Source organism: Cynocephalus volans, chromosome 12 (assembly GCF_027409185.1).
Source record: "Cynocephalus volans isolate mCynVol1 chromosome 12, mCynVol1.pri, whole genome shotgun sequence".
NCBI classification, from domain to species: domain Eukaryota; kingdom Metazoa; phylum Chordata; class Mammalia; order Dermoptera; family Cynocephalidae; genus Cynocephalus; species Cynocephalus volans.
In genome coordinates, this window is record NC_084471.1 from 34,617,129 (window position 1) to 34,639,822 (window position 22,694).

At 35.5% G+C, this 22,694-nt stretch overlaps 2 protein-coding genes across 6 annotated transcripts in view; one reads left to right on the forward strand and one right to left on the reverse strand.

Annotated features, from left to right (window-relative positions):
* Positions 1-5,701, forward strand: part of CEP290 (centrosomal protein 290) — a 96,075-nt gene extending 90,374 nt beyond the window's left edge. For all 5 annotated transcript variants that reach the window (XM_063075168.1, XM_063075164.1, XM_063075166.1 and 2 more), the window contains 5 exons: positions 1,089-1,230; positions 2,341-2,414; positions 3,012-3,106; positions 4,296-4,375; positions 5,349-5,701. In XM_063075168.1, coding sequence (XP_062931238.1) covers positions 1,089-1,230; positions 2,341-2,414; positions 3,012-3,106; positions 4,296-4,375; positions 5,349-5,576 — 619 coding nt within the window. In that variant the 3' untranslated portion in view covers positions 5,577-5,701. The remainder of the gene's footprint in view (positions 1-1,088; positions 1,231-2,340; positions 2,415-3,011; positions 3,107-4,295; positions 4,376-5,348) is intronic.
* Positions 4,618-19,643, reverse strand: RLIG1 (RNA 5'-phosphate and 3'-OH ligase 1). Its single transcript, XM_063075170.1, has 7 exons — positions 19,374-19,643; positions 15,007-15,124; positions 12,349-12,444; positions 11,527-11,643; positions 9,094-9,291; positions 7,875-8,044; positions 4,618-6,609 (listed from the first exon to the last, which is right to left on the reverse strand). The coding sequence occupies exons 1-7, from the start codon at positions 19,461-19,463 to the stop codon at positions 6,421-6,423; spliced, it is 978 nt and encodes a 325-aa protein (XP_062931240.1). The 5' UTR covers positions 19,464-19,643; the 3' UTR covers positions 4,618-6,420.
* Positions 19,644-22,694: the final 3,051 nt, after the last annotated feature.

A 22,694-nucleotide genomic window follows, 5' to 3' on the forward strand; every position in this document is an offset into this window, starting at 1 on the left:
GTCTAGTGCCCGCCTGCAGCCTGCTCTCCGGCAGGTTCAAGCGGACCTGGGAACTCTCCTACCACACTATTCCCAACCAGAAATTCGTTAGGCTTTTTTCCAAACTGGTGGTCGCAGAGATGGTATCTGCCTCCCAGTAACAGGAAGTTTACCGGGGCCGGAGTCCAGGGTGTGGTGGAGTGACAGTCGGCCCGCCCGTACTTCCTAGCCCTCCCAAAACTGGTCGGGACGCCCCACACCCCCAGTCCTGCCAGAGAACCGCGGAGGGAGTGGGAGAGGAGGTCGGCCCGCAGGGTCCGGAAAGCCCCGCGCCAGGCCAAGCAAATGGGCTCAGTGATGGCCGAGCAGGGCGGAGCTGCCCGCACCTGGGAAAATGGAGGCAGCACCGGGGCAGTGAGTGGCCTGGTGGTGCAGGCGGGAGCCGCGTGGGCATCCACCCCCCGAACAGAGCTGGGCCAGGGATCACTCACAGTGCTGTGCCAGGTCGGGCGCTCGCTCTGTCTCTGGTTTGTTGCCTTCCGTGTTCTCGGCGCTGCCGCCAATCTATTCAGATTTTAACAAGCTTCATCCCTCCCCCATCATACACTGTTTCTCTACCCATGCTTTTGCACAATTTTTTCCTTCTGCCTGCCTTGCACTCTTTGTTTTTTTTTTCTATTTGGATACCTCCTGTGTGTGTATGTGTGTATGTTTTTTGTGTGTGTAAAAACTTTTACTTTGCCACCTTTATATTCCTAAGTATATCTAGTAACACAGAATTGGATAATCTGATGAATTTTACTTTGTATTTTCTCATTATGTGACTGAAAAAAGGTATTAATTTTAAACTTTTACAGTGGTCAAATTTAGGCTCTATTTGTGTTTATAATCTTGGAAAACTGCCATCACCTGTTACACTTGATCTTAGCCAAAAGGCCAAGAAGGAATGCCATCACCGTTTGATGCTAAATAAATATATAGCTGAAGGTTTGACTAGAAGAAACAGTATAATAGGATATTCTTGCTTATTTTTAGTGTGATTATTTAAACTGACTTAAATTAGTGAAATTATTTGTCATGCTTTTTTTTTTTTTCCTTTATACTTTTAGAATGTATGAAAATAAGTTGAAAGATTTGGAAACTGATATTGCCAAAAAAAATCAAAGCATTACTGACCTTAAGCAGCTTGTAAAAGAAGCAACAGAGAGAGAACAAAAAGTTAAGAAATACACTGAAGACCTCGAACAACAGGCATGTAATTTTTTTTTTTACATAATAAAATGCTTTATATCTCAAGACACTCTGTGCATTATCTTAGTGTAGATAAAAATGAACTTTTGATTAATTCTTTCCCTGGAAGGCCCATCTAACTGAATGGCATCAACATTCACCCATTTGTTTAAGTCAAAAACTTCTACCATTGACTTCATTCTTTGTCATTCCCCATATCTTTTTCATTACTAAATTGATATATTTTCAAAATACATCCCAAATCTGACCACTTCTCAGCGTATCCATCACAACCATTCTTGTCCAAGCTATCATCTCATACCTGAACAGTTGCAGTCATCTCCTAACTAGTCTGTCAGCTTCTACTCTTATATCATTTCACCTTCTCCCTGGCCTGTTCTCCATACATTTGCCAAACAATCCTTTACAGCATGAAGCAAATCATAGCAGTCTCATCCTCAGAGTTTACCAATGGTTCTCCCTCACCCTAGAATAAAACTTAGTTCTTTTCTTAGCCTATAAGGACATACATGGTCTGATACTTAGTTTTCTCTCCAGTCTCATCTTCCACCACTTTTCCCTTCATCCACAATGTTTTAGCCACATTAACCTTTTTTCCATCCTTGAACAAACCAAATTCAAGCTTCAAATCCTTGCACTTATTTCATTTAGGTTATTATTCACCCAAATACGCTCATAGCTTACTTCCGTACTCCACGTTTCTGCTTAAATGGAGGCTCCTCAGAGACCTTCCTGAACCCCTAACTCTAACCCTAACCCTATATACCAACTTCCATCACTCTCTATCCTTTTACCTTATTTTTCTTGATAGCTCTTCTTACCATTGGCACTATTATCACTTCATATCACATTACATGTAAGGACCATGCAAGAAGAGATTTTGCCGGTTTCATTCACTGATATATCCTCTGTACACAGGACATTGCCTGGCATGCAGTGGTTGGTTGCTCAGTAATTATTGAGTGAATGAATAGAGAATAGAGAAATGTGCTTATGTGTGCTTTTGAAAACCCAACTTTTAATATTATGCTTTATTAAAAATATGTATCTTTGTAAAACTTCATATTTCCATGTCAGACTTTATCTTCTAACTCTTCTTTGTGCCCAAAGATTGAAATTCTCAAACATGTTCCTGAAGGTGCTGGGACAGAGCAAGGCCTTAAACGTGAAATTCAAGTTCTTAGGTACATTATATGTTCAAATGACTACCTTTTTCTTTTTTAAAATTATTATTTTTTATATAATCAGGTTTAGTACAGCTAGAGACTAGGATTTTCCAACGTTGCTGCTGAATAGGCTCCTCAGGTCTTTATTTCATCCCTCTAATGACAAATACTCATTTACATAACAGATACTGAAAAAAAGGGTAAACCCAATCCTAATATAACTTCCCAGTTTGTAATTTAGTTTAAACTTTCCTAAGCATAGAATGAATTAAAACTTAGCTACCCACAGGCAAATATTAATGAAAGAGAGTAGAAATAATGCTTTACTTCCAGGTGTCCACAACCTATTTTCATTAGGCTCCTCTTATAAGAAAACCACTCTTGAAAATGACATCATGTCAGATATTAAGAAAAACATGAAGACTTGATTCTATGCTTTGTTAGAGAATGGTAGCATTGCAGCATTGAGAGTAAATAAAGTAAATTTTACCTTGATAAATACTAGTATGTTCTGAGGACTGTACATGACTAATTCATAAGAAATGCCCATGTGTTTTGTAAAGCAATGTCTTTTTGTTTTTCTTTTCTTTTAAATACATTATCATTGTGTTCTAGATTAGCTAATAGTCAGCTGGATAAAGAAAAAGCAGAATTAATCCATCAGATAGAAGTTAACAAGGACCAAAATGGAGCCGAAAGCACCATCCCTGGTAATGTATTTTATAAAATCTTAGTTACCATAAGTTTTTAAATTAGGGTTTGCCTTTTTTGTTTGTTCAGATTTCTGATCATCTCCATATACAATTAAAGCCCTGATATAAAGTATTAGAGCTGTTGTCCCTCCATGCTATAAAAATATTCTCATTTAGTCCTTTGAGTTCTTTGTACTACAGAGTAGCAAGTACCCAAATGTTTTTCTCCTTGTGTTCCATCTGGGTGTTATAAATGTAATCACAATACAGTGCTAAGCAATGAATACAAGGTCTGTTGCTTCCAGTTTCTAAGTATAGGCCTTTTCCATCTCTCTGAGCATTTTCATCTCAATGCTACTACTAATTTTTTTGTTATTAATTTAAATACTACAAATAAATAAACACTGCCTATATTTTTTCATTTTTCCTTTTACAAAGCAAAAAGGCTTCCATTCCCATTCAGAAGTGACTGTGATTACTAATCATTCCCCTCTTCCTATGTGCATGTATCTGTGTATATAAACACACATTATATATATCACACACACATACATGTATAATGTATATACTTATGTACACAATGTAAAATTGAATCATTACTTGTGAATTCTGAATTTGTGAATTCTCCTCACTAAATTGTATTTGTAACCCCAAAATCAACACTCATGGAGCCTTTGTGGATATACACAGAACACTGAAAAATTTGAATAACCCAATCCACATGTTCCCAGCAGAGCTATGCCTTATGTATCTTTGAATTATACACCCTGCCTGGGACATTTTGCACATAGTAATTGTACTATAAATGTTTATTGACCTACATGGAATAGTAGTAGGAGCATTTGACCAGTTTATGGTTGTAGACCCTTACATAATAGCCTACTTTTCTGCTGTTGTACTTTTAGTACCTAACAAATTTTCCTGGTTCTATGATTTTTCTTATAATTTCTTCCACGTAAAAACTTAACCTGACTCTACACTTCTAATAGCTAGCACATGCCTCTTTTCTTTTTGCTACTAAGGAATTACAATTTTTGATAGAAGGAGCATATGGTGTTCACAGCCTGAAGTGTTTCAGTCATAAAATGACATATTTCCCAGGCTATAGGTTTCCTAAGTTTTCTGCTTATTCTCGAAACAAATCCTTATCCTAAACTTATTCAAAGTGGAAGAAAGCTGAGTCTAATTATTATAACATTTTTGTCAGATGCTGATAAACTAAAGGAAAAGGTAAAAGATCTAGAGACACAGCTCAAAACCTCAGATCTAGAAAAGCAGCATTTGAAGGTAATTATTTTAATTATATCTAATTTTAGTATTGCAAATATTCATGAAAACTATTTTGACTACCATCTTTACGTTTGTACCTTAAAAATTCCTGAAATTACATTTTATAGTTATATTTGATGTTGATGTTACAAAATTCATTATGTTCATCTATGTTAAAAATATTTATTAAACAAGAGCTAACAAAAAATTCAGATAAAACAAATAGAAAGAACTAAAGAGTAAGTTTATTTTTTAATTGTAACAAATATAGATCATTATTACAATATTTTATGTTTTGGGTCATATTGGGAACAGTGTCTTTTAGTTCCTTTTGAAATTCTTTTCAGGAATCTTCCCTTAAAGTTATAGTTCCCTTAAAAAAAAAATAATATGCTTTACCTCTTTTAAGACTCCATAAACAGAACAAGGGCATCAATATGAGAATTAGCTAGTGATTACTGGCTATTCTAAATAGTCAATAAAGCTCAAATTCTCTCTCTTCCACCAGTGGCCTAACTTAGCCAGGCAGAAGTTATAGGGTTTCCCTGATCATAAGTATATTTATAAAAAGTTGATCATCATTCATTAAAAATTAGATATTATAAAGACAATATAAATGAAGCCTAAACCAAAAATTCTTAACCGGAGTAATTTCAATGTTGTGAATAGCAAAGTCTTTTTAATTTCTTCATTGAGAGTATTTGATGTGCTTTCAGAGAAAGATTAAATCCTAACATAATCTAAGTTGATAAATTTTAGTCAAAACTAGAACATAACTTAGAGAATAGATGATAACCTGATGGGACAGTTAACAAGTTATTTATATTGTACAATGAAACGTTATTAACAAAATCTTAAGAGAATACTTCTGCCTTGCTAACCACATTTGACTATTTACTTTGGCTTTCATGTTTGTGATTAAATTAGTTCAAACCTAAAACATGTATTATATTCCTATGTGGGAATTTTAAAGATAATATGTTTCCTCTAGGAGGAAATAAAAAAACTGAAAAAAGAACTGGAAAATTTTGATCCTTCATTTTTTGAAGAAATTGAAGATCTGAAGTATAATTACAAGGAAGAAGTGAAAAAAAATATTCTCTTAGAGGAGAAATTTAAAAAATTTTCTGAACAACTGGGAGTTGAATTGACTAGCCCTGTTGCTGCTTCTGAACAGTTTGAAGATGAAGAAAGTCCTGTTAATTTCCCCATTTATTAAGGACCATCTGTAACTGTAGTTTTGTTTAACTATTTATTAACTTTATAAGTTAAAATTCTATTTGGAAGTCAAGCAAACCTCTGAACTAGAAGAATTTCCTTCTCACTACCTTGTACGTTTACTTAAATTGGAATTTTTAGTAAATAAAATTATATGAAATTTTAATCTTACTGGAGAAGTATATTTTTGAAGATTTTTAGAATGACTATGTAATAGGTAGTGAGCTATGATGAATGTCTCTACATTCATAATGTTTTGATTAAGTTTTTAAAGAGTATGCAGGTAAGCTTTTAACATTTAAAATTGTGGTTTTGTATGTACTTATTTTGTGTGTTAAGATTCTCAAATACTAACTACAATATATACACACAAGAGTACTTCAAAAAGTTCATGGAAATATTTGTGTTATCTTTTAATTCTACATTTCTACGAACTTTTTGAATTACCCTGGTATACACACAGACACACCCAGGTTACAATGTTGTGCCATACGTTTTGTTAAATGTCTAGCAAAATTAAATTGAGCTTAAACTGTTTAATTTTAAAAGTAAATGATATAAAACTGTTGGTAATTATTCTTTAAATTACCACCCAGTTACAGTGGACAGAATCCAGCCTTTGTACATGCTTGGGAGCTTACTATAACTTAGATTTCTGTGTCAAGAACTTAATTTGTTGATTCTAAATAAAATTTTGAAAAGGTATTTGCAACTGGGTATTCATTTCTTCAGATGCTGGAAGACGCTGGTATGTCTCACAACAAACCTTGAGATATTTTTAAACATGGCAGAATAGTCAAGATTCAAATAAACAGTAATAAAGCTTATCTTAATTGCATTTCCATTTATACATCAAGTATTATATCTTTAAGCCTACCAAATTTCTGATTATCTATTTTTGAAAAATAATTAAATAAACTCTTAGTATCAAAGACGTAGTCATATTTGTTCAGGTTCATGTTGATAATAACTGGTTTTGAATTCATATAAGTATCTGGAATTGGCCAGCATAAACCAAGATGATGGCGATGGACCTGGAAAGAGAAAAGGGGTATTAGCTTTAGCCTACAGATTTTATCTTCATCCACTTAGAAATACTTAATTTTGAGTGCCTACTATCTGCCAGGCACTATGTAAGGCTCTACCTTATATTACCCTGTTTTTTTTTCCCTCCCCCATAGTTGTTCTTCTGATGTATTACATATTTACTTGTTTATTGTCTATCTTCCTCATTAGAATGTGAGCTTCGTGAAGGCAGAGACATTATTTTGTTGACTCTGTACTTCCAGCACCTGGAAACATGCCAGGAACATAATCAGGAGCTCCATAAAAATTTAATGTATAATAGCGTCTGTTATGAATATGACATGAAAAATGTGGGCAAGGAGGTCTTCTAACCAAAGGGAATATTATGTAATAAAATAGTGTGTTTTGCTGTAATCACAATAAGTTAAATATGGTTAGAACACAATGTGAGTATGCTGCAGGGTGTGGAGAGCAGTTATGCAGAGTTAAGCAGGGGCCAGATCATGAAAAACCTTAATGTAACCGAACAGTTTTATGCAGGAAAGTAATTTTCTCATTATTTGTGAAGAATGGACACGACAGGGATAAGACTGAAAGATACTGTTTAGGAGTGTGACATAATAAGATCTTGGCCTAAATTAAAATTAACAACCAACTGGTTGGGAGAAGTACACAGATTTAACAGATAATAATCTTTAAGAACTGATAACTGGATGTATGAAGTAAAGGAAATATTAAAAATAATATCCAAATTTTTTACTTTAGGGAATTGTGTAGACTTAGATGGTTGGTAAGACTAAGTCTAGTTTTGAACATTATGAATTTCAGGTAACTGTAAGAAATCAGATAGACAAGTCCAGGAGACAGACAGAAAGGGGACAGGCAGAAGATAATTAATTCCATACATATCAACTGTCACCCTGGCACTCTTTTTACTCAACAAATTCTATAATCAAGTAAATTTGGGAGATGCTAAGTTAAACTAAGTGTAGGATAGCTCAGAAAGCACTAATGTGCAACATGAATTTCCAAGAAGAGGATATAGACTATACCTTAATTCTGAAGCACATCTGGGATAACCAACATCCCACAAAATACACATTGGTAGACACTGTTTTAGCATATAAAGAATGGGGCATATAAGATGAGAAAATTAAATTTCTTTACTACAAATCATAATTACTGCAATTTGCAGAGAATTTTAGTGCCAGTTATATTTTGTTGTAGGAACATAAGATTTCATAACCCCACACAAGCTGTTTTTTGCCATTACCTTAATTAAACAGCCATCACTGCAATGCCATACTATTCCTTCAATTTTACCCTCTCTGCAACCTTCAAACCAGGATAACAGATCATTGTGCTTCAATGAAGGCAGATTTCTTATTTGAAATGCTCCATGTGGTATAAGAAGATGTATGGGATGCTTCTTGCTTCCTAACCCTAAATGGTAAAATTTGCTATTAGCCATACTCATTCAAAGAAACTTTTCAGGAAGAATGAGAAAATGTACCTCTCTAAATAAATTTTTTAAAACATTTAGGAATAAAGTTAACAAGAAGTTCAGTTGGTTTCCTTGAAGAGAGTATAATCACAGTAGATTAGTTTTGTTCTCACTCAAGTGTGGCATCTTATAAATCTAAATTCCCTCTTTGTGTAATCTACACCGGGATCCACAACCTATGACACGTAGGACAAGTCTAGACAAGACACCTGTTTTTATAAATAGTTTCAATGGAACACAGACCACACCCATTCTGTTAAGTACTGTCTATAGCTTGTGTGGCTCACAAAGGTTAAAATACCTACTCTCTGGTATTCTGCAGAAAAAGTCTGCCAACTCCTGCTCTACACCTTTAGCCACATTCCAACTATCATTCAGTATTTGCTAAACAGCCACACCATATCTCTGATAACTTGTATAAAGTTATTCTTCACATCTACCAATCTACTTTTGATCTCTATATAGGATTTTGTTATTACAGCTTTAATGTTCTTAGCACTATCTATTCATGCCCCTGTCCACAGTGTATTGATTTGGGACTTGTACTCAAGTCATCACGATATATATCTTTATGCTTGATACAGTATTCATCGCCAATTCTTTATTTCCTTTACTCTTGGCTATTTTAATGCTAAAATTATTACCTAGTCATGAAAAGTGCATTTTCAATCAAATCAGCTCATCCAAATTTTAAAAAGCAACAGTTACACCTGAGTAATTACTTTTCATACATAGTTATGTAATGTTATCACAGCAAAGAATGAGAGGATAAAACCAACCTTTTGGATTAAATCAGTCATGCATGAAATTTTCCATGAGCATAAAATTAATAACAGAAATGGATATAGTCCTAGAAAACCATTTAACTCAAATTTGTTATTTTTTTAATGTGTCATTTCTTTAGTGTGTAGATGTGTTTTTTAAGTTGACCCTAGGAAATTCTCTTCATAAAGTTACTATAGCTGAACAAGAAAAAGTCTTCACTCACCATAGGGGTTTCCATTGATATTTGTTCCTATAAGCTCCAGTGTTTGTTCTAAGAGATCTGATAGTGGCACTGCACAAATTTCCAAAAGTCCAGGATCATCAGGATGATGCTTTAGTACCAGGGCAATTTCAAACTCATAATTAACTACAGAGGAATGCCAGCAGTACTGTTTGTTGTTTTTCTCTACTGGTACCCAACCTGTCATTTTAAGAAAAAAAATTGTTTTTAATTACATTGTTTTTCTTTGGATTGAAATTACAGATAATTTTTATTTTTGCCATGAATTTTCCATATTTCCTGGATGTTCTATCACAGAAATAACACTTTTAAAATTAGTGAGAAAGTTAACAGTTTCACTACTTTTTTTTAATCACAGGATTTACTTTTTTATTTTGTTGAGGAATTAACCCATTTGATTATTCACCACAGAGCACCCAGTATTCTTACTACAAAATTCGACCTGAGTCAGTAAGAAGTGAACACCATTCTAAGCCATAGCATTAAAGTATTTTTTATAAGAAGTTTCTTTCTACTTTATTTCCAGTTTCAGGGACAATGGACATATACATGCAGTAACTATTCCACAATTTATTGAATTGTTCCAATATATATTGAACAATTTATTGATTCCACATTTACTGAACGTTATTGCTATTCCTCTTCTCACTCTTGTTGCCAGAATCGTAGAGAATATCGTGTCCCCTCATCGTGGAGAACTCATTACAAAAAAAAAAAAAAAAGACAAATTAGGACATGCATGCCATTGTGACCACCATATATTTGGCCTTCATTACTCACTCTGGATTGCTGTAATAACTTCTTTCTGGTCTGCTAGCCTCCAGTGAAACCCACTCCACTTTTATCATATGTCGGGCCTTAAAAACTAACACCACCTTAAGTGACATTACAAGTGGCGCCATTATGGGCCCACAAGGGCGTATTAACGTGGCAGCCTAAGACGGCGCCGGGGAGGAAGTAGGGTGGGAGTGTCTGCAGGAACCTTGCCTTAGCCCTTATTGGCCAAATACGCACTTCCGTGCTTGCGAACACTGTGTGATTGCAATAGCTAGGCATTGAGACAGGATGCATGCTCTCGTAACCTTTAAGCTGATTGGAGGATGTAAAAACCTCCCTTCCCCATTTGCCTTTAAAAGCAAGTGCTTGTGTGATAATAAACAGAACTGCTCGACAGAACCCCTGCCACATTTGAGTGTCCTTTAACGGGCTGGTTGGGGCCGGCGGTGCTCTCTTCCCCCGTCTCCTCTCAACGGGGACTGGAGGGAAAGAGGAATCCGGGCCATCTGCCCACCCACCAAAAGGGACACCTAGGGAAAGACTGATAACAAGGCTAGGGCTGTTCGGGTCGGCCGGCGGCTGACCCGACAATCATAGTTCTATTTCTAAAATTTAAATTAATTTCCACTGTACCCCTAATTATTCATTATCTTCAGGATGAACTTAAAACTCCTTTAGATGGAATACAAAGACCTTTAAGATCTGAGCCCATACTACACCTCCAGCCTCAACTTTTATAATCTCCTCAAAATGTTGTATATCCTAAACAAGCTGCAAAGTGTTACATAAAATGTCCAAAATACTCCATGTTCTCTCTTCCTGGGAGTATGCCCAAGCTGACCTTCCCTCTTCCTTGCCAGCTAACTTCCTGATTCTTAAGCTTCAGTACAGATGTTAACTCCTCTAACAGCACAAGTTGATCTAGGAATTCCTCCTCTTTTCTCCAATTGTACCTGTGTATTCATTCCTATTCTTAAATCATACTATTATTGGTCAGTTTCTCCTAATATCTAAAACAAGATCATCAGGGTCAAGGTTTCTGACCTTGGTTTTTGTATTACCAGAAACTGTCAACAATGAACTCCATAATGCCTTTGCATATAAAAGTACTTTGCACATAAAAGGGATTCAAGAGTAAGCCCATAACCTTTATCTGGGGAAATTTCCTACTCAGCCTACCTTTGCAAAAATTTTCCCATCCCCAGAAAAACTACTTGAGAGACACCTATTTTCAACTCCCTTCTGGGACTGTCACAAAAAATATACACATATACTCTATATTATCCCCCAGTCTAAAGGAAAGACTTCCTGAAATCCCATTTCAGACCAGATCAATCATAGTCATCTATCTTGACAAGAACTTCAAGGCTATTCTCATTCAATACTTAATTATCGAGACTACAGCTAGTAAAATATCCATCTTAGAAAAGATTCTAAACCTGAGAGGACTTTCTTAATATGAAATATCTTTGATACAAATTGTTAGATTTTACATAAATTTGATTCAGAAATTTTACACTATACATATAAATAAAATAAAGAGATTAAAATTAAATTTTGTAATTTCTGATTGAATGGACCTTTTGTTCTTTATACTACTAAACATAAAATCGCATTTAAGAAGAGATTTCATGATACCAGGAATGTGTCCATTTTCATCAGGTACTGGATTCCCATTTAATTGTTCTATTTCCTTTGCTGGTATCCAGGACTCTGGAACAGGTCTGAAGTCCTCCTCAACATTCCAAAAAAATTCTAAAAAGAGATAATCTTATATGTGGCGATACTTTTCAAAATGTAAAATACCGAACAGATTCATAATGGGAACAGTTAATAAAACCTCATATCACATATGATACAATTATTCTCCATTCATCATCGCTACAGTGTGACTGTACTTCTCAGCATTAGGTTACTAACACTTTAAATTTTCAATTTTGAATACACCCATTTGATATAGTGTGTAACAGTCTAACTAAAGTAGCCAATATTCCATTATGTATAGATTTATGAATTTTTAATGCACTATGAATAAACATTCATATACATTATATACAATAATCAGTGTATATATTTACTACATATATTTATAGGAATTTTAATGTAATAATTAAAAATTATTTTAATTTTCTTTTATTTCTTTTCTTTTATTTTAGTTTTCTTTTGAGATATGTGCATTATTTATAAAGTTATATATTTGTCTCTTAACCAGACAAAATCTAAATGTCACTCATTATATTTGTGGTACTTTGTATGTTTTAATAAAATAGACTCATACTATAATGGTAACAGAAATATTAGGTAAATATTTTAAAATATTTTTCAGAAACATGCTTTTATAATTTTTCCCTAAATTGCTTAAATTATACATAAGTATATAATGTATAGAAATACCATAGCAATAGCCACAAATTTCAGCTATTTAAATCATAAAAAGTTAAAAAAACAAAAAAAACTAACCTTTTGAGTTTTCTTTTGAATGTAGAAAATTTTTAAATCTTTTATCAGCCTGTTTGTTGGGTCTTCTATCTAGTCGAGCCCAAAGGTATGGCTGATCTAAAAAAGTAACAATAACAGGAAAAGATAAATAAGGCAAATAAAACTTATCTTGAAAGACATTTCAGAATAGAATTTTTCAGTAAACAGTAAGATCACCTGAAGCAACCCTAGAAGACAAAGAGAAATGGCCAGTCTAAGATACATGCCACCTAGTAATACCTGATATTATGAGAAGACTTCTTTGGTTAAAGCATGATGGGGATAAGGTAAAAAGTAAGTATATGATCCTTTTATAAGGACATTCCATAGTCATATTTTATTAATAACTAGCATTTGTGAGAAACTGAAGCTACCTGTATACAAAATGGAAACATAACCAGATAATTGTATTCACATCTCCCCGAACATCACACTGCTGAGGGTTAATTAGGCTGAGCAGTTCTGCATGGTATGAAACACACTGATTAACCGTGTTGCTTTGTAACCATGGGTCTGAGGAAATTCAGGGCAATGTGCCAGCATTCTTCATCAGAGTGAGACTGATGAATTGCACCTGGTCTCAGTGAGACCCCCAGGAAGGCTCTGCTGTTAAGGCTGGTTACTTAGCAGGAAGACTTTTACATGACCAGCAAACATAAAAATCCTCAGCTGAGACTCCATTTTGGACTCCCTGGTTCTGAGGTGTTGCCTGCACACATTAGCGGTTCCTGATCTGATAAAATGTGTCCTGACAGGGCCTTAAAGGAGAGAACGTTAATCTGACCTCCCTAGACTCCCTGCTGTGAGACACACTTTAGCTATGATATACATCCTTACTTTTAATGTCCTTGCTATATAGCATGTACCCTTTACCAATAATAAAATTTGGATTTGGAAACGTTGTCATTTTGGGTCCTGTGAGTCTTCTTTAACAGTTAAACTCCAACCTTGTTTAACTGCCACTATCATGCATAATCACATATAATCATGCACACTGAACTTTCTTAACATAAATATAAAAGCCTGGAAAATATTTTACAGTTTCTTCAAATATATAAATCAGAGGTTTATACAAAAAAATAAAAAATATTAATTATGCTAAGGTTCAGATATTCTGTTACTACGTATTAGGTATCCAAATAAAGAACCAGATTAAAATTATATTCTGCCAGTTTGGTCAACAGAACTTTTGTTTTTTTTACCAGTAAAAATAAAAAATGCATTTTATTCACACCTACTAGGATGGCTACTATCACACAAAAAAATAGAAAATAAAAAATAAATGCTGGTGAGGATATGGAGAAACGAACCGTTGTGCACTGTTGGTGGGACGCTAAAATGGTATAGCCACTATGGAAAATGGTATGGTTGTTCCTCAAAAAACTAAAACTAGAATTACCATATGATCCAGTAACTCCACTTCCGGATATATGCCCAAAAGAACTGGAAGTAGGGCCTCAAAGAGATATTTGTTCACCCTTGTTTATAGCAGCATTGTTCACAATAATCAAAAGGTGGAAGAAACCCGAGCGTCCATCAATGGTTGAATGGATAAACAAAATTTGGTATATACATAAATGGGAAACTATTCAGCCTTAAAAAGGAATAAAATTCCATACATGCTAATAACAATGTGGATGAATCTTGAGGACATCATGTTAAGTGAAATAAGTCAGTTGCAAAAAGACAAATACTGTATGATTCCACTTATATGAGGTCCCTAGAGTAGTCAAATTCATTGAAACAGAAAGTAGAATGCTGGTTACAGGAGCGGGGTGGGGTGGGGGGGTTGGGGGGTGGAATGGCAAGTTGTTTAATGCGTATAGAGTTTCAGTTTTGCAAGAGACCATTTCTAGAGATGGTGTGGTGCCAGTAGCACAATGTGAATGTACTTAGCACCACAGAACTATACACTTAAACATGGTTAAGATGGTAAATATTACGCATATTTTAGCACAGTTAAAATTTTTTTCAAAAAATGCATTTCAGAAGAGATTTCCTGATACAGGGAATGTGTCTGGATGCACATTTAAATGTTCTATTTCTTTTGCTAGAATTGAGAGGTAATCTTACCATCCAGAAGTAATCACAAAGACTTCTCTTTTCAATGCATTTTTCTTCTTAACATAATTGACAATTTTTATTTGAGTTTCTACCTCTTTTAAAGTAATTAAAATGAAATTAATTAGAAACAATGCCAGTAGTAATAAAATCACTGGTATCAATGCAAGTAGAACAAGCTTTAGAGTCAGACAAACCTAGGTTCTAGTACCAGTTCAGCCATTCATTAACTATATGGTCTTGAGCAAATTATTTAAGTTCACTGAGCCTCAGTTTCCTTATTTGTGAAATGGAGAGGCTTACTGTGCAAATTAAAGACAATATGTATGAAGCATTTATCACACTGCCTGGCCCTTAATGTGTATTAAATGTTAATTACGTTCCTTTCCTCCCCTAAGAGAAAAAATACAATAATATAATAAATAAGTATAATATAACAATTGTGACCTTTGTAATCTTGCTACTATACATAGGTTTCCAAGGGTTTATGACGTTCAAATGCCCCATTTCAGATTTACATAGTTTGTAAAGTGATGAAGAAAAATAACATTTGTAGTAAATATTATAGCTTTATTTTACCTTTGTAGGTAGTAACATAACAACATGTTCCATCCACTTTTTCTGTTGGAATTGCACTGCATATATCTGCATCTAATGCCTTGTGACTTATAGTTTCAGTTGCCAAAACTTTAAATGGCTTAAAAGAAAAAGAGAGAAAACTGGTTTAAGATTGACAAACTCCATGCCTTCCACACTCTCATTTGAAATGTTCTTAATTTCATTAGTTTTAGGGAATGATCTCCTGTTCATCCTTCAAAACAATTTAAAAGTACTTGTTCTGTAAAAGTTCTGAATCACTGCTCCCTTATATGCTATAACAGCAACACTTGATTTTCCACAGATTGGTAATTATTTATATGTTTCTTTTTTATCCATGATGACTTAACACCAGGACCCACATCCTATGCAACGCTGCACCCCTAGCACAAGTGTTCAGTATGTTCAATCACGTACTTGACAATTATTTACTAAATTCCTACTATTGATTAAGCACTGTCCTCAGCAAAGGAAATGCAGAGTACCTGCTTCTGGTGAATGTTAGATCTCAATGCTACAGAGAAAAACAAATGGGGTAAAGGGAAGAGAGCGATGAGATGCAGTTTTAGATACAGTGGATAGGGAAGCCCTATTTTAGGAGACAATATTTGAGCAGATTTCAAGTGAGGGAATATGCCATGTAAATATCTGGGGGGAAAAAGGCCCTAAGTATCCTGATGTGTCTGAAGAATGAAAGGCAGCCATTGTGTTTGGAGCTGAGTGAAGGTAAAACCAGATCATGTGTTTAATTAAATAAATAATTTCATAGGTACTTCTCGTGGTTCAATACAAGTATTTTCCAACCATAGTTTTCAGTTTTCCAAGAATATGTATATGTAAAATCAAATATACAAAAGCATAAACAAGAAATCATCCATAATATTCCCATCCAGGTGTAATCACCAAGAACATTTTGGCATAACTCCTATCTGTTTTTCAGTGCATTTTTCCTCCTTAATATAATTGACATCAATTGCTATTTTCTACAGAACAGTTTCTAAAAAAGCCAAAGTCAAAATGCTTTCTGGATTTACTTGTTTCATGCTTTTCCTCAACTTCATAAAAAACATAAAAACAATACATTTTTCTTAATATTTCATCTCTGAAAAATGTTAAATGCTATCATAATAAGCATGGTTTCCTTAGCTATAATCATTTTCATTCTTCTTATAAAGCAATTGTTATCAGCATACCTCCATTGTGATGGAGCTTGCATCTCTGTCTAAACATTTCAGATCACAGACTTTAAAAGCATCTTAATTTATAGCACGATTTTATCCTTGATTCAGTTTTATATCCCCAAAATGTTTAGATGTGTTACAAAATTCAACCAGTTCTCTTTTGGAAAATATATTATTTGCCTAAAAGAAAAAGTAACTCTTGATGGTTTCTCACCATTAACACTGAATTCTTATATCAGATAGATATTACAGTATTAAAACTTAAATTTATAAGCTATATCAACTATGGTTGTTTACATTTATTTACTTGCGAAATGTCCAATAAGGCAAAAGAAAAATTGCCTCTATAAAACAAATCTCTTTCTTGATTCTGAGGTAGGCTTCACTTTGAAAATAGTTTCTTTCACAGATACCTGATTTCCCCACGTAGTCTCATGAATCTTTTACTTTGAATGTTGTACTCGGGAGTCTTACTATAATGTAGATCCAACAATCTCTGTATTAAAATACTCTGTATTAAAATACTCATATGACAAAGTTTGAGCATATAGTTTGCGAAAGGAATTGTCCTAAAGTATGCAGGTAGAATATAAAGAACGAATAAGACTTGCTGGCATCTCCTCTTGGGTGAGAACTCAAATGAGTACTCCAGTAAATAGTCTCACTGATGGCCCAACCTGGTTCACTGTGCCATTTTAGATGTGTTATACTGCGTACTGCAGTACCACTTCAGTTCTAATTCTTTGTTCAATGAGTACTCAATATTTGAGACTGATTTTAGTTCATTCATGTTTTTCCCCTAAAAGTTTCACTGTTAAAATTACCAAGAATCATTTTTTTGTTTTTCCTTAGATTTTGTTTGCTTTGAGAGTACTCATTTTTTTTGTTCCTTTCAGCTTTATCATTAGTAAACTGTTTACATATTTTATGGTTTTTCTACTATCAAGAAGGCTAGTCTAAACAGCATCAAGGATGGAGGAAAAGAGTCTATAAGCTTCCTACCAACTTTTTATCTGTTATTTACTTTCATCTCTGAGGAGGATTTATTCCACTGTTTTATAGTCTTAATCTGAAGTAATATTCATTCATCCTACAATGTGAAAAAAACACTGCAAAATATAAACATACTGTTGTGTATAAGTGAAAGACTAATAAAGTGGAAGTACTATTTCAAACAGAGTCAGGTAAGCCAAAATTGGCCCCATTCTAGTACTGATTTAGTACTTTCAAGATATATCTGAATGGGGATTTATCACTAACTTATGACATTGGTATCAGAGGTTAGCAATTTAAACCAGGGCCTGGTGCAACAGCAGAGTGTACTTAAATTTATCAAAGATCTTAGGGAGGAGATGACTATGCCCCTGGAGCTCTTGAAGAATATAAATGTTCCTTCCATAAGAATCAATTTATTTACCACTCTTTGTTATTGACGTATCCAAAGCATAACATAAGACACTAATCCAAACCACTAAGTTCTCCTCCTCCACCTGTCCAAAGACTTTATTACTAGAAAAACAAGTATGTGCATATAAAATGTAATAGCATGTATCAATTGGGTGGTCCTCTACAATTTCTGGGGTGGGGAAATCACGAAGATGACTATGATGGTCAAAGATTTTATGGAGAAGGTCTGACTTGAAAAACTAAAAACAGTCTGGAGATGATCCAGGTAGAGTGTACAGCCTGAGCAAAAATATAAAGACAGGCTTGTGCTTGGTATGTTCACAGGATGAGAGACTTTGCTAAAAATAGAGACTTCATTAGAAAAGGTTAGAGTAGATTGGGCCTGATTAATGGAAGGCTTTGAATTACAATTAAGAATTTGGATGCTATGCTATAAACAATACTAGAAGCTATTCTTAATTGTAGAGAGATAAGAGGAGGGGCTTATTTTTCCTGGTGGAGGATACCTTTACAAACCACTTCCTCCTAGCATACAAAGTTGAGAACCATAACTAGAGTGAACCACTACCACTGATGATGACAATGTTTCATATGGATTAGATCTGTTAAAGCTTATTAAAAAGGGGGGTGGGGTGAGGGGAAGGTTGACAAGTACTGCTACAGACACTGAGAAATAACTGTGGGGTTTTGACCCGGCAAAAACATGATGAAGATCATTCTGGGTGTTAAGTAAGACCAATTAGGTAATGCAGTAAGAAGACATAAAATATTAAGAACTGTAACAACAATGATAGCAATGAAAGGGAGTATGGAATAATCAGATGTTGTAAGGTATAAATGCATCAAGGTGAATGGAGAACTGGCATAAAATGACTCCGGGGTTCTTTAGTTCAACAAATATTTATACAGTGCCTACCAAGTGTCAGGTTCTAGAAGCTGGGACTAAAAATAACAGGGCAGTGTCTGCCTTAAAGACCTTTTAGTCTAGAAGACAAAGAGGCCAGTGCCAATGATGAAATGGAGGTCGATTTCAAACGGACATGATGATTTTGTATGAGTTGGAACACCCAACTGACAACTGAGGATTCTACTTTTCAAGGACCTTACAACAAAGTCCTTGATCAGTAGAATATTAAAGAATTAATACTGCTATAGGTTACTTAGTATGCATTCACTAGCATTTACTGAGGGCCCACTGAGTGTAAAACACGTTGCTAGGAGTGTAGATAACCTTGAAATGGGAACACCAAAGTTAGAATCAAGTAGGCAAATACACGAGGTGACAATACACGAGGTCTGGTTTTTAGTGACCTAATTAGGCAAGCCATCAACACCGCCATGGGATCCCAGGTTAGAACAGGTAAAGCAGGTCTTCTAATAGCTCCACTTTCTCACCACACTCTTGAAAAGAGTAAAGCTTGGACTGCGGTGATTATCAGGTAAGCTTCCCCCAAAGGTGCTAGCCTGAGCAGAAAGGAACATTATTTAGGATGTGGGTTTTCAATTCCCCTGCGAGGGCAAGTCTGAATCGCCCGATCAGAAAAATTCTCTCGCAGATTCCCTCCCTTACAACTGAGTCCTAGAACCTGGAGCTCACAGCAAGGGACTTCCACTCCAAACTTGCCCAGAGAAACATACAAAAAGCTGCAGGCCTGCAGGGCAGCTCCAACGCGCGGTGCAGCCCTCGCCAGATCCAAACAGAGCCAGCGCCGCGGGGAGATGCCCACGCGCAGCCACCCAGCCGCCCGAGCCCCTCCGTACCTGCTGCTCCCTCTTGGCGGACGGCTCTTCTTTCACCTCTGTCACAAACACACACGGCATTTTTCGCTGCACGGAGCCCAGGCGCCTCATGGTGGGCCTACCAGGCAGTGCGAGTGGAGAGCGCGCCTTCAAACGGCGCCCGGTCCTGGCCGGGAAAAAGTCACGCAGCAGTCGGCCCCGGCGTTCCGGCCGCTAACGCTCCGCGTGCAGGGACAGCAGCAGCGGCCCGACGACGCCAAACCCAGACCGAGGAGCGGGGACGCACACCCGGAAGCGGCCTTTTGGCCGCGACGCCTTCTGGGAATTGTAGTGCGTCCGGTGCGCTCCCATGTGCGTCCCCCGGGTTTTAATGACTATGTAAAAAAAGATCCGGTTTCCTGATGTGTGTACTTAGCCACACTCGAGTAACCGATGATAATTTTGAAAATTAAGCAATATGTAGGTGATGAATCATCTCAGATGGTGGTTTAAGACCTTTCTAACGAAATCTACTTGCCTGTTCTTTTTAGTGAGTTCATGGGGCAAGTACTATAGAAGTTTAAAAATACCTAGAGATATCCCCAGGTTCCCAGGCAGAATGAAAACTGATTTCCCAGGAAGAATGTTAGGGGAAAAAAAGGTTGAAATTGGTTGGGATCTTCTTTCCGGAGTGAGAAATTAAGGCTTAGACTAATCCAAAACCACAGGAACACCCAGGATGGGAGGAAAGAGAGAAGGAAAACATAGTCTTTAAAAATGTTCTAAAGCCTAAGCGCTTTTTAGGTCCCAACATGGCTTCAGTCTTGTTCACTGACAATATCCTCTCCAGAGTGAGAAGTGAAGCCTTAGACAAATCCAAACCACAGGAATACCAACAACCAGATTCAATCTCAAGTTTTTCATAAAAATCTTAACTAATGAGTTCCAACAGAGTCCAAATGGCTTGAGTAGTTGTAGTCAATCAACTGCAGAGCTAAAAACAGCTTTATTTGAGTATTGCTCAAAAGAACATAAGCTAGTAGGTGATAAGCCAGTCAATGACTGAATAAAATAAAATTTAAGTATTTAGTAGTAATAGCTTTTCTATCTCATTGCAGCTAGTAGTCCTTAGCCTAAAGTTGTAGGGGAATTTTGACTTTACTGTCATCCTTTATGTGCTCGGGCAAGGCCCAGTTCTCATTTTTATATTTCTCTTATCTGTGTGTACCCAGCTATCCAGCACGTTGCTGACTTAACCCTTGAACAAATCAACCAACTGTATCTCACTTGGTGGTATCTATATAGTAAGGCAGGTGGGGTGGAGAGGAGGTCCTAAAGAATAAAATACCACTAAAAGAAACAGTTCACTGTTTGATTGCCATATTTAGAGGAGAGGGAGGGAGGAAAAGATTTGCCATTTCAAATTGTTTATTTTGTTCTGCTATCTTTAATTTTCTCATAGGAAAACACAAAAAGCCCCCACCAATTTACCAGAAAAAGGAAAAATGAAACACCTAATGTTGGCTGTGTGGTATCGGAACCAGAAACTTCTTAGCATTTTACAGTCAAGCGCCAATTATTTCTTTGTTCCTCCAGAAGACACCTCAAAAGCCACTTATGAATCTCAAAGAGACATTAAATAACCTTCACGACTATCCTATCAACTGTCATTTTCCAAACTGCCACAGAATCTTCTAAGACCAACATTCTGTCATTTCTGAGAAAGGACCGTCTTCTAAAACATTCCACTTGCTCATTGAATAGTAGCAGCAAGACCAATCATTTCTCAGGAAGCACTCTCTGTTTCCAATATTATGGGCTCGTCAGTGCCTGGAGCAAAGCCTCTGGCAGAAACACAAGGGCCCAAAGTTAAGGGAGAGCCACAGGATCAATTTACATCTGTGAACTACTCTGAGGAGTAGCAGTCATCAGCTTTGCCTGACTCATAATCCAGAAGAGCCGGCAAAGAGTTGCTTCCAACCACTGTATTTAAAGTGGCATTAAAGGATTACAAACTGAAAGAAAAATCTTCTTCTCTGACTGATGTGTTTGTGCTATAATGTGCACCAAAGTTGAAAGACACTCGATGTGGGTCTGCTTTGACCAATTCAAAATGCTTACAGAATTTCCAGTCCTACTCCCATCTATCTAGACAAATTTCTTTTTTTTACTATTCATTTCAAGGAGTAAAAATACTCCTGGGTAGCGTCATAGCTTTCCAAGAGAGACTAGAATAAAATTCACAACAGGAAAAAAATAGAAGAAAGGAATAAGGAAAAAAGAAAAAAAGAGAGAATTTAATATTCTACTCAGGCATTCCAAGGACTACCAAAATGTACAGATCTATTTCACGTGATCTGCAATGACAAAAAAATCCCCATTTGGATTTGACCTGTTTTTGCTGTGTCAAATGGAATGTTGCTGTTCACACCTAACTTCAAGAGGTAAAAACATTTTTTCAGGGTTTCTCCTATGTAAAATGTGGATTCTCATAATGGCTTTAATCATGATGTTACAGGCAATCATGTAATAATAGTGTTTGGTAACAGTTTTGAAAACAGTCTGATAAAGCTACAAGTTCACAGGTGGAGAGGGAATTTATCTGGAGGCAAAGATCACTTAAAGATATGTTTAGGGGTGTTTCTCCCAGTAGCATATGTACCTAAGATGGGTAGTTTGTTGTTCTAGATTTAGAAGGTAGGGCAAAACAAAAGTCAAGATAGATTTTTTATATGTCTTTGCTAATCTTTTCAAATGTTTAGCCAAATCATTATTTTCTACTTCTTTAATTTCTCATAATGCCCAGTTCTTTTTAATTACTTTCTCATTTAAAGTTACAGAGAACTCTTTCCTAAATTTTAGTTTCTTATTTTATTTCCTAGAATTTTATCCTAAAGCGCTGTATTTAAAAAGTTCATACCAACTTATACCATTTTACTACAACAAGGTGGGAATTCATATTTGTCTTTAAATTTCCAATTAAAAGTACATGGCAATTTAGAAATACATTTTGGTCTAGTGTAATCTGCCATCTCCGTGGCATCTAAGTAACCTACAATGAATATTTTTATTAATTTCTGCTAGGTTCTAATTCTTTTATTAAAAATACTAAGATGAAGACCTTAATAACTGTTTTTACGGTGGATAAAAAATGAATATAACTGCTTGATGAATAGGTAGTATGATTTATTTTCAGGTACCTAATAATATATTACAATTTGAATATGATTTTTCCCCCAAATCAGTGGATAACTGTGAATACATATTTAAATAATTGTATATATTATCTTGGAATATGGGTAGCATATTTGCCTATTATATTTAAATATTTTAGTTTTGTTTTCAAACCATATATAGAAACAA

Excerpts from the sequence above, each read along its gene's own strand:
- RLIG1 (XM_063075170.1), bottom strand. The coding sequence starts at position 19,463 with ATGAGGCGCCTGGGCTCCGTGCAGCGAAAAATGCCGTGTGTGTTTGTG. Across the intron at positions 15,125-19,373 it reads CCGCCAAGAGGGAGCAGCAG|CCATTTAAAGTTTTGGCAAC; the intron begins GTACGGAGGGGC and ends TTTTCTTTTAAG. Across the intron at positions 8,045-9,093 it reads TATCAATGGAAACCCCTATG|GGTTAGGAAGCAAGAAGCAT; the intron begins GTGAGTGAAGAC and ends TTTACCATTTAG.